At 52.9% G+C, this 10,261-nt stretch overlaps 1 protein-coding gene across 1 annotated transcript; it reads right to left on the reverse strand.

Moving 5' to 3' along the window:
• Positions 1 to 1,897: 1,897 nt before the first annotated feature.
• Positions 1,898 to 3,227, reverse strand: LOC100898656 (zinc finger protein SNAI1). Its single transcript, XM_029112420.1, has 2 exons — positions 3,014 to 3,227; positions 1,898 to 2,895 (listed from the first exon to the last, which is right to left on the reverse strand). Exons 1-2 carry the CDS (start codon positions 3,225 to 3,227, stop codon positions 2,192 to 2,194), a joined length of 918 nt encoding a protein of 305 aa, XP_028968253.1. The 3' UTR covers positions 1,898 to 2,191.
• Between the last annotated feature and the right edge of the window lie 7,034 nt (positions 3,228 to 10,261).

The following is a 10,261-nucleotide window of genomic DNA, read 5'->3' on the forward strand; positions in this document are numbered from 1 at the left end:
TCCATGACGCCAAGAAGTCATTGGATCGATTAGCTGTGTTTTTTTTCCGTGAGCATCCACCATCGATACTCCCGTGGACGGCGACTCTCGGATCGACCGCTCAGCTCGCTTGACGCACCGAAGGGATATTTTACAATGTATGTACTTTTCGGGCAGAAAGTTTCGCTCTTCTGTACGTCTCCCCTTAACAAACGCAAGCGTATCGAATTGCAACGCATGAAGCGAATTCGGGGGCTGCCCGTTTTTCTGCGGGAAACTTCCAGCGCCGGGACTGGAGGAAAAACGGTAGGGAGCCATCCTCGCTCAAATGACGCTGTCCAACGCACAGTGCCGTGTTAAGAAGGCGGAGAAGGCGCGCGCGCGCCTGTCGCGGGCGCTCGACGTTTCTCTTCGGGGGCTCAGTGTGTAGTCCAAACAGACGCGCGCGCGTAGCCCAAACATTAGTCCCTCAGCCGGAGAAGAGAAACAACAGAAGAAGGAGCAGCAGGAAAAGACGACGTAGACAGAAGCGAATGCGACAACGAGGAAGGAAAACTTTAACAGCAACAACGACGGTGGCAGCAGCAACAACAACAACATCAGTGGACTTTGCCTTCTTATCGACCAGCTGCCGCCGTACGATCCACGCGCTAAGGTGCGCAGATGGCGTCGAGGTCTTGGGTTCTTTTGGTCTGTCTGTGATTCCGTCAGTCAGTCAGTCGTTCGGTCTGTTCGTCCGTCTGTCCCCGTATGTCTACGGGGTCGCTGGTTTGTGCGCTCCCGCTCGGTGTTTGCCTTCTAGATGTTCGTGTGTTAGTACAAGAAGTTTGAGCCGAACGCGGACCCGACACTAAGAATGAGGGCAGAGACGCTTCGTTTTCTACTGTCGCGATTCCCCGGAGAAATTCAATATAGGGCTCGGTGGGATCATTGACGCGGCTGGCGAGAAAATGGACAGAATATCGAGAGAGATGGCCGGAAAGCTCGCAGCGAGCCGCATCCGCAGAATCTCCTCGGGGTGCCGAGGGCCCGACGGGGAAACGGTTTCCACCGAATATATTTCCCATATTGGGAGCGGAGATCGAAGCTCCCCAGACGAACGAGCGGTCTCCTATCCCCGTAGTTGTGCTCCCGCCGCCGTCGTCAGCCGCTTTCCAGAGCTGACATACCGCTCTGCGGCGACGATAATAAGTCACCCGGCTAGAAGCGACGAACTTGTTAGCTTTATCAACTATGTACGAAAACTTGCTCGATTGTCTTTATCAATCCTCCAATCGATCCCTCGTTCGCTCGCCTTCTTGGTTGAAAGGCTGCCTGCTCGGTTTGTCGGGCACGCGGTTGTTTGGTCGGCGGCCGGGCCGCGGTATGTCGCCGAGACAGAAATCTCTGTCAGGAAAGAAAAAAAAAGTCGCAGAAATTCCGGAGCCGCTCCACCTGAAACCGCGTATCAATTAAACCAGATTTAGTGCTCGATCGAAATGTCAGAGGTCGTGATCGGAGCTTATCGCGACGCTGAACGTTTTTATCGCTGCTAGTGCTTCTTCTCCTTTTCCTCGCGGACAGCCTGGCTAGGAGCTCGTCCTAGAAAAGGGTTGAAACACAACAGATGTCGGGGTTGACCTTATAGTAAAGCGAGAATTCCACTTGAACCGCTCCCTTCCATGCGCTATCGACCCGGACACCATACGACCGAGCCATCCATCAATAGAAGATTACTTTGGCCAGGAATCGGGTCATCCATATCCACCGAAAGTGAAGCGTCCATGCTCAAAGGTTAATGAGGCCAATTCAGGATTATCGATCAAGTTTCGGCCGAGATTATTTGTGTAACAGGAAGACTCGATGTTTCTTCGCTTTCAACTTATCAACAGATGCTCTCGCATCGTTTCGGGTTTATTAATTCATTTCTTTGATAACTTAGCTTTTATATTACGAAATATCGAAAATTGATTTATGTACAGAGTTCTTTTTACAGAGTGCGTCCGAAGTACACCCCAAAGTGTTCTTCGAGCTTTAAAATTGCCGAAATTTCTCGGAACGGAGAAAGAAGGACTCTCCTCATCTTTCCCGCGCCTAACTTTCCGAATGGCACCAACACACAATTTGTCGAAAACTTCCGTGGACTAGACTCACAACAACGACTGATATCACAGCCTCCATACCGATACCGTATGGAAATCCCCTCTACGTCCCCGTGGGACTGATGGGCATCTCAAGCGCTAGGAACGGCTGCCGGACTCGATTGGGGCGAAGGTCTCGGTAGCACTTGACAGCACGCACCACTGTCCTGGTGTTTCTGGAGGAGCGACATCCGGCTGAAGGTTTTCGAGCATCGGGTGCAGGAATACTTTTTCACTTCCTGGTGGGTTTGCAGGTGGGCGCGGAGGTTCGAGCGGTCGGCGAACGCCCGATGACAGTGTTCACATTCGAAGGGCTTCTCGCCGGTGTGGGTTCTGATGTGGCCTTGGAGAAGCCACGGCCGCGAGAAAGCTTTTCCGCAGATATCGCACTTGCACGGCAGCGTGTGGGTGCGGATGTGCATTTTCAGGGCTCCCATGGAGACGTAGGATTTCGAGCAGAATCTGCAGCTGAACGATCCTTTGCTGTCGGAGGGAGACAGGGGCGCGGCGACGTCTTTCTTCGGCGATTCCTTGTCCTCGGACGCCCAGGACGGGACGACGGCCACGTCCTGTTGCGCGAGCGGTACCATGGGCTGGTGCGAGACGATTTGGGGCGAGAAAGTCTGCATCATGGGATAGTAGAAAGGTGACATCGCGGGCATGGTGTACGGCAGATGAGGTATCGGCATCATGAATCGCGGCCACTCGGCCACCGCCGGCGTCGAGGGAGAAACCACAGGTTCGGAGGCTTCGTTGCATCTGCGTTTCGTTGACAGGTCAAACGGCATGGCCATATCTGGAGAACGAAAAAATAATCCGTTAGATATCAGAAGCACTCATCCTCTCCCCGTCGTTGTTTCGACTCGTTATCAGCTACACCGCATCGAGTTCGGTTCGTCGCTCCAGAAACATACCTGGGACGGTGGCAGAGCAGTCCGAAGGCGCCGGCGAGATCGAGAGCGCCGGCGAAACGGAGGGCGTCGGAGAGTACGACAGGGTGGGAGATGCTGAAGACCTCGAGAGGTCTTCGGGCAACTCCATGTCGTCCAGCCAGGGTCGCTTGACACCTGTGATCTGGGCGGCCAACATGGCCTCGTGTTTTTTCTTGATGAGAAAAGCTTTTGGCATTTTCAAGCTGTGTTTGTAAATCCGTTGCTGGTGAGTGTATCCAAAGCGAACTCGGACGGAGAATGAGCTCTGGTGGCGAGGCGGTGGCTTTTTAAGGCTCCGGCACCTCGACTCCGCCTTCGGGAACCCCCGAAGAGAGGGTTTGGGAGAGGCTCGTGGCGGAGATGTCGGTCGTATGTCGAGCATTTGTCGCGTCGCTCGGGGACACACGCTACGTCACGGTCGTAACGGCGCCGATAACGGACTCACCTGCGCGACATCTGGAATTGTCGTAAATGAGGCTGTCGACATTCCTGACGCAAAGCAAGCCGCGCAAACGATGAATTTCTCGGACATTATGCTCGAGTCCTCGCGAAGGATCCCTCCCACTCGGAGAGTTTCTCCCTCGGAGGAGGGAGCACATTGGGTGTTCGGGATAAGTGCAGGACGTTCCCTATGTGACCCTGAGCAGGGAAACTGACCGCCTAGGAAAACGTATCCGTCAATTCGGGGGAAATCGGCTCATAAATGTACGAAGGTTTGGACAAGCTTTAGACCCTCAACTTCTCTAGAGAAATTACCGTCCGGGAATAAAGCGAGAACGATGGCCGGGAGTCACCAGGGACCCCTCTTCTGGGAAATGCCCATGGAGGTCTCGGGGAACCTTTTGGTGACTACCATCATTAAAAAAACGGAAGTACGATGCTAGTGAACGGAGTTCTGAGTTCAAGGTCGAATGCTCGTCGCAGCCCTATGACGTGCGAGTTCGCATGCCGGAGGTGGAAAAATTCGATCAAGTGCGTCTCGACTCTCTTCGTTTCCCAGGCCAACTCATCCGAGTGTCCATCGATTCTCAGCGGCGGAAACACCGGCGAAGCACGGGCTCCCACAGCTTGGGGACCAGAAGCCATCGAGCGAGCAGGCCAGCTAGCCAGTCACTCACTCGGGCAGTCAGCCGGTGTGTATTCGATGCGTGTGAAGTTGTGGGAACCTGAATCCACCTACTAGTACACCAGCCTTTGGGCCACCACCACAGTGGGGGAGCGCTGAACGCTCCCTCCCTCCCTCGCTCGCTCGTACGCGTGGGTCAGGGGGGACAGCCGAATTCATGGGAACACAGGATGACACGAGGTAATTGCAGCTCAAAGCTGATAATAATGGATTGACTCCTCCTGATGATAAAAGTAGAAGTTTCCCACATCATTTAACGATTTCATATACTCTCGCTCTCAATGCTTTCAGACATACGTTCGTACGATTCGATCATGATGAGCATCCGCGAGCGGACACGTAGGCGCTTACGGTGAGCTGCTGGAATCGACGACGAAGGAGTCCCCATGAGCTCCATTTGAGCGGCCACTGGCTCGCGGCGCTGCAGGGACCGTAACCCGAATTTCCCGGGACTCCCGTCACATGAGCATCACGCAATGACTGCTGAGGACGGTGGCCGTCATTGGGGTGTTTCGCCTCGGAGGTGGTGGGAGAACTCGATTTCTCGCACTGCTCTAATTCCTCTCTCAGTCAGAGCCCGGGTGGAAGGTCAGTCGATAGATCTCGATTTCCTCAATCCGTGGGGAGATATACCGAATCGATTAGGCATCTCCGTGCTAGTTCTGGCTTGAAAATTACGTCAGAATGGTTACAGCGAGCGATTCCGATTGTCCGGATAGAGAATAGCGACTGTCTTACAGCATGCACACCGACAGTTTTCGTAAGACCAATGCTAAACCATTGTAGGCTGGTTTGAGCGTAGCCTTGAGTTCGTTTCTCGACGACTTCCTCTTCTCTTTCGAACAGGAAGAAAAAAAGAACCCCATGATGAGGAAGCCAGCCAGCCAGCAACCGAACGAGCAGCAAGCCGAGTTAGCAGGCATTGGCCTAACCTAGTTCTGAGGGCAGGTGAGACTCGACCTCACTTCCTATTCGGCAAGCAGCGTCTTCGGCCACCATCGTGAGCGAGCTTAGAGTTCGGCAGGCGAAAAGCGTACTGGGGGTTGTTTCATGTCCGCTGACCTTTTCAAAGAGGACACATCGACGGCGGTATAAATAGAATTTCTCTCCTAATCTCTATATTTGTCCGAATTCGCGCGCGAGCGTTCATTATCGCTCACCCAGCGACGAAATTATTCCATCAGACAACAACCCGGTCAATAATTTCTCTGGAGAGAACGCGAGACGCTTTCCGAGTCTCCGATGCAGGTCGGGATGATCTTGCAACGGTCACCAGGAAGTGTCCAGGTGCTCTCGGGAAAAGCTTGTGAGAATAGTTTGGAACCCGGAGAGCATATTGTGGGTGGCGCCGTTCATGTCTGGCGGAGTTCCAAAGGAAGAAACCAAGCCCGAGGGAGCGCTCTGCTGATATTATTATTGTTTGAACATACGAAGAACATTCCCCTGTCAATAAGACTTCATTTGACAGCCGCGACGAGACCACATTCTCGCGGGGTTTCCACGGTACCCGACGACCCAAAGGTGAGGAAACGGCAGGAATGTGTGACACTGACAGGTTGGGATGGTAAAAGTGGATTCCTCCCCTTCCACAGGTAGGCGACGCTTTCAGCAATCCAGTATTGTTCCTCGAAGAAAAAAAATATACGTTTGACTATCGTTGACACATAGGAATTCACATCAAGCACGATACTACCGAAGGAAACCATGATTTCATCTCCCAGTCAGATGACTTCCTGCCTCCGGCTAGCCGGTTGAGACCTTATCCAGCGATCGATTCGAGGCAAGCGATTCCGGTGAACCTAAACACCTCGTACGTGGAGGAGGTTGTCTCCGGAAGGTCCGACTCCCGCGATGTCGCATGTCGCTTGCAAGCTTTGTTTGGTTTTAAGTTCGACCGTCGGGGCCGCTGACCGCCGAACTCGCCCACGGTGAGCCTGTGCCGAGTGGTTTCTGAAAAGGAGGAAGTCCTCGGATCGTAGCATCCGAGAAGAGAATGTGCTTTCGGTAAATCAAGGAGAAACGTTGAACCAGAACTCCCCGCTCGCGGAGAAAAGTTCGAGCCAGGTCAGTCCCGCGGAATGGCGATCCCGGTTCGAGTTGGAGAGAAAGACTCCCTCAAGCTTCAATCGCCGTCACCGGTCACCAATCGCGGCATGGAACAGATTTCGGTTCGAGCGATTAGGAACTCATTGCGCCGCCGTTCCAGGCAACTCTCGATAATGAACATCTTCGTCATCGCAATCTTGATGATCGGCTCCGTTGTCTCTGCGTATATTCTCCGAGCGGGAGAGAGCCTGATCCCCAGCGACGTTTATTATGGGTTCGTCAAGAGAAAGATCGTCTGGGGTCCTTGCTGGAACGAGTCAATGAAAGTTGCCCAGAAGCATTGTGAAGAAGGAATCGATCTTGAACGGGTCGGCCGCAGCGCGCTGGAGATATTCAATTGCTATCTGGAGAGATTCGAGTCCCGAAGGGTTGATTGCCCTCTGGGCGCGCGGATCTCGGAGTGCGACGCCCTGAGGAGAGAAATGAAAATCGCCTTCTATCGCGGACTGTTCCTGGACTTCCGGAACGAGTTCAGCGTTTCCTGCTACCGCTGGACGAAAGACGGTCGTCGAGAGCCGTTCGAGATTCTCGACGGCGATCTGCGGACCCCGGAGTCGTCGACGACGAGTCATCCTCTCCTCGGAAGCTTGACGGAAAGTTTTCTGGAACTCACTTCAATAATGTGGGTGTGGAGACGATACGCTCTCGATGAGCTGTTCGCTGGTCTTAGTCCATATCAACTTCAAGTTCGTTTCCATCTCGTTTACAATCACTGCAAGAGTTCCGTATCACAATTGTTCGCTTGGCTGGGGATTTTCATCAGCGGCACTCGGGAACTGTGGAAACATTTCTCCAAGATTATGTTCATGGACTATCGGCTTTGCAAAGTAGATCAGAACGTGTCCGTTGTGAATTTGGCTGGCGTGTTTTCTTGGTCCGAATCTGCTGTTTTCCTGTTCCCGATTATGATGTTCCTTCGCTGGTTTTTCGACACGAGGGAATGCCTCGTCTTTTATTCGCTGTTGAGCGTCTTAACCGTCCTAGAACACGCGGTAGAGGTCCAGATCATCCTCTACGGTCTGAACAATTGCCACGGCAGCGGCCTTGCCGAGGCCATCGACATCATTGATGAAGACAAATTATTCATAAGGTTATTGTTCTGTCTAATATCGATTGTGATTTTCATCCCGGGCGTAATGTTGAAAACGAAGAAATGGTTCCAGCCCCGTGAGTGTACACACGGGATGGCTAGCGTTGGGAAGGAGACCGGCGATGGCTGACGTGCGGCTCAGGACTCGAGGGAGAAATAACTCCGAAAGTAAGAGATCGGGATCCCAGACGCGCCTCGAGGTACCAATACAAAAATATCTCAAGTAAAGCATTTACTTGAGAGAATACAGAAATATCAAGATTGTACTGAGCTGTTTTCCATACTCTCCGAGTTTCTCATTATCGTCTCCCGGTTTCCCGGAATTCGGTGCACGTCGACTTTATCGTATATTCTCGACTATCTATGTTCCCATATATTTTTATCCAGATGACTTTCAAGTCGTTGAGCCCCCCAGAATTTTTTTCCATGGAAATGTGCGAGCAAGTGCTTCGATGAATGCCGTGGCCAACGTATCGATTACGAGCGAGGCGTAATCGATCACGGAGTATCGCATAAGGGTGGAATCGCGAGATCAATTCGGAGATGAATGAGTTCTCCCCGTGATGAGCTCGTTGAATATGAAATCTACTGAACATTGGACTCCGCCGATACACCTGTCGTCGACGTTCTGTGGAGACGTTTTTTGATCCAAAAGTCGAGGCCTCCATCTGTCTCCGGTCGCCCGGTCCGCGGCCAGCTCGTCGACGGCACACAACCACATGCGGGTCGTCAGGTTGTTCTTCCTGCTTTCCGCTGGGGAGATTCCCTTCCAGAATCAGTGACAATGGAATCCACGAGAATTCCACTGGGCCACGAAACCAGACGCTGCCAGATTCACGAGTGTTAACAAACTTTGACGTGAGCTCGATAAGGAGTTTCATTTTCCGAGCCGCTACGTTTGCCTTACCCTCATGCTACCGACGTGACCAAAGTCTCTGAGATTTACGCTCATCAAAGAGTTGAGTGCGGGAGGATAATTCGAGAGACCGGGTCGCTCCGGCTGCTCTTCCCGATCGAGATCACCGACACGAAGTTGCAGGGGCCGAGCACCGATACTAATTCGCTCAGTCGTTCCTCTCCGGGTCATAAGGTTCCTGACCCGGAGCCCGGAACCGTCCGCAGAAGTTGTGCGGAACCGTTCCGGAGGCTCGACGGAAATCTCGACCCATTCCCTCGATCTTAATCCGGGGGTGTGTGAGCGTCCCGAGAAATGACTTTCGAGGCTGCACGGCCTGTCCTCCGGCTCCGGGACGCGGACGAGGCTCCAGAAGAAGGACCGCCGCTTTTTGGCGTTAAGCGATAATCACCACTTGCTGCTACGCCCTTAATGCCGTTAACCAATAGGAGATAGTGAGTTCGCGATAGTGAGTTTATCTAGCAGCGGGGATTTTCCTTCTCGGCGACCGTCGTAGTGTTTTTCCTCTAGGCAAACAGACTCCGCGCTTTCTTTCCACTGACCATCGTCGTCGTCGTCGTCGCCTCCATCAGGTTCAGATGGGATGTATGAAAGCTCTACCATCATCATCATCATCCACTCGAAGACGGTGGTCGCGAGGCAGCTGCTGATGCCGCCGTCGCCGCGGCTACCGTTCGTTCGCCACTTCGTTGCTCTGCTTCGGCATGGTCTCGTCAACAGTTCGTTCAATGCGACCGAGGGCTCTTCCGCTAGACGACTGGCTCGCCGGCCGGTTGGCCTGCCAGTGCGCGGAATCGTTCAATAGCCGTTGAAGCTTTTTCAATTATGACGATTAATGAATGAGGGCAACCTTGAACAAATACTTGTCTCAAACGGCAGATGTGAAAGCCATACAAGTCGCCCGCATCATAGGACGCAAAATTTAATTAAAACTCCTATACTACAGGTGCTACCGCGCTACTCTTCACTCGGAATCGAAGTTCCGACTTTCTCGACTCTGTCGGACGCAATCGAGCCTTCGAAATCGCTCAATGTCGTCATGAGCTCCGGGCTGGTTCCCCAAAGCCCGAACGACGTCGATATGTTCATTCAGCTCGCTTACACGGAGCTTGCTTCCCGAAAGTCGAATCTCGACCGTGTTTCCTCCGGGAAAATACGAGAGAGAAGATCTCGACGAGTTGCAGCTCCCGATTTTCAGAACTGCCGAGAGACGAAGGGGGAATCATTGGCACGAAGAAGATTACCCGGGACTCCGGGCGTGTGCTCTTTCAGAAATTGTCAAGTGGCCGCTTGTGGATTCGAATGGAAAAAAATGGAGGAAGACACACCGGGAAGAGCTATATGGCCTCTCGAGGAAGCGAATGAAAAGGAACGGCTGTGTCACGCTGGGGAAAAAAACCAGAAAGCTCCGGGAATAGATGCTACGCGTGCGGAGATGAAAGTAGGTTAGGTTAGCTTCGTTCAGAACTGGTTCGGCGGGAGGCATATGGTCGCACAGGTGGGGTTGGCTGGTTCCTCGACTGGCTGACTGACTGACGGACGGGCTGCTGTTTCTTTGCTTGGGTCTAGCTTGGGTCAAGGCTATCTTCTACGGCGGAGCCCGAGACTCATCCCAGAATGTAGAGCAAGGTTGTTCCGCCCACAACGTGCTGCTCGAGCATACAAACCCTTCCGGTCGTTGTAAATTTGCGACAGTGTTTCTAGCGCTCGAATCCCTTCCCTCAAAATCTCCAGCACTTCCGCTAATCGAACATGCTGCGAATCAATCAGGACATGCGAGAAATCGACGAAGACTAACCGAGGGTCCTTGCAGCAGTCTGTCCAATACTTTCCATGAGCGGGTCGGAACTCGAATGCCGTGTTCGGGCTCTGCTCCTCGAGTCGATCGAGGCACATGAAGAAAAATGCCCGCAATCGAAGGCTTCCGAGCAGAAGTCACGCGGAGGTCAATTTTTCGCTCAAGATTTCTCCGGAAACCAGCGAAATCGCACG

Source organism: Galendromus occidentalis, unplaced genomic scaffold (genome assembly GCF_000255335.2).
Source record: "Galendromus occidentalis unplaced genomic scaffold, Mocc_1.1 scf7180000077500, whole genome shotgun sequence".
NCBI lineage: Eukaryota > Metazoa > Arthropoda > Arachnida > Mesostigmata > Phytoseiidae > Galendromus > Galendromus occidentalis.

Coding starts and splice junctions, on each gene's coding strand:
- LOC100898656 (XM_029112420.1), bottom strand. CDS start 3,227: ATGCCAAAAGCTTTTCTCATCAAGAAAAAACACGAGGCCATGTTGGCC. Junction 2,896..3,013: donor CTGCTCTGCCACCGTCCCAG/GTATGTTTCTGG, acceptor TTCGTTCTCCAG/ATATGGCCATGCCGTTTGAC.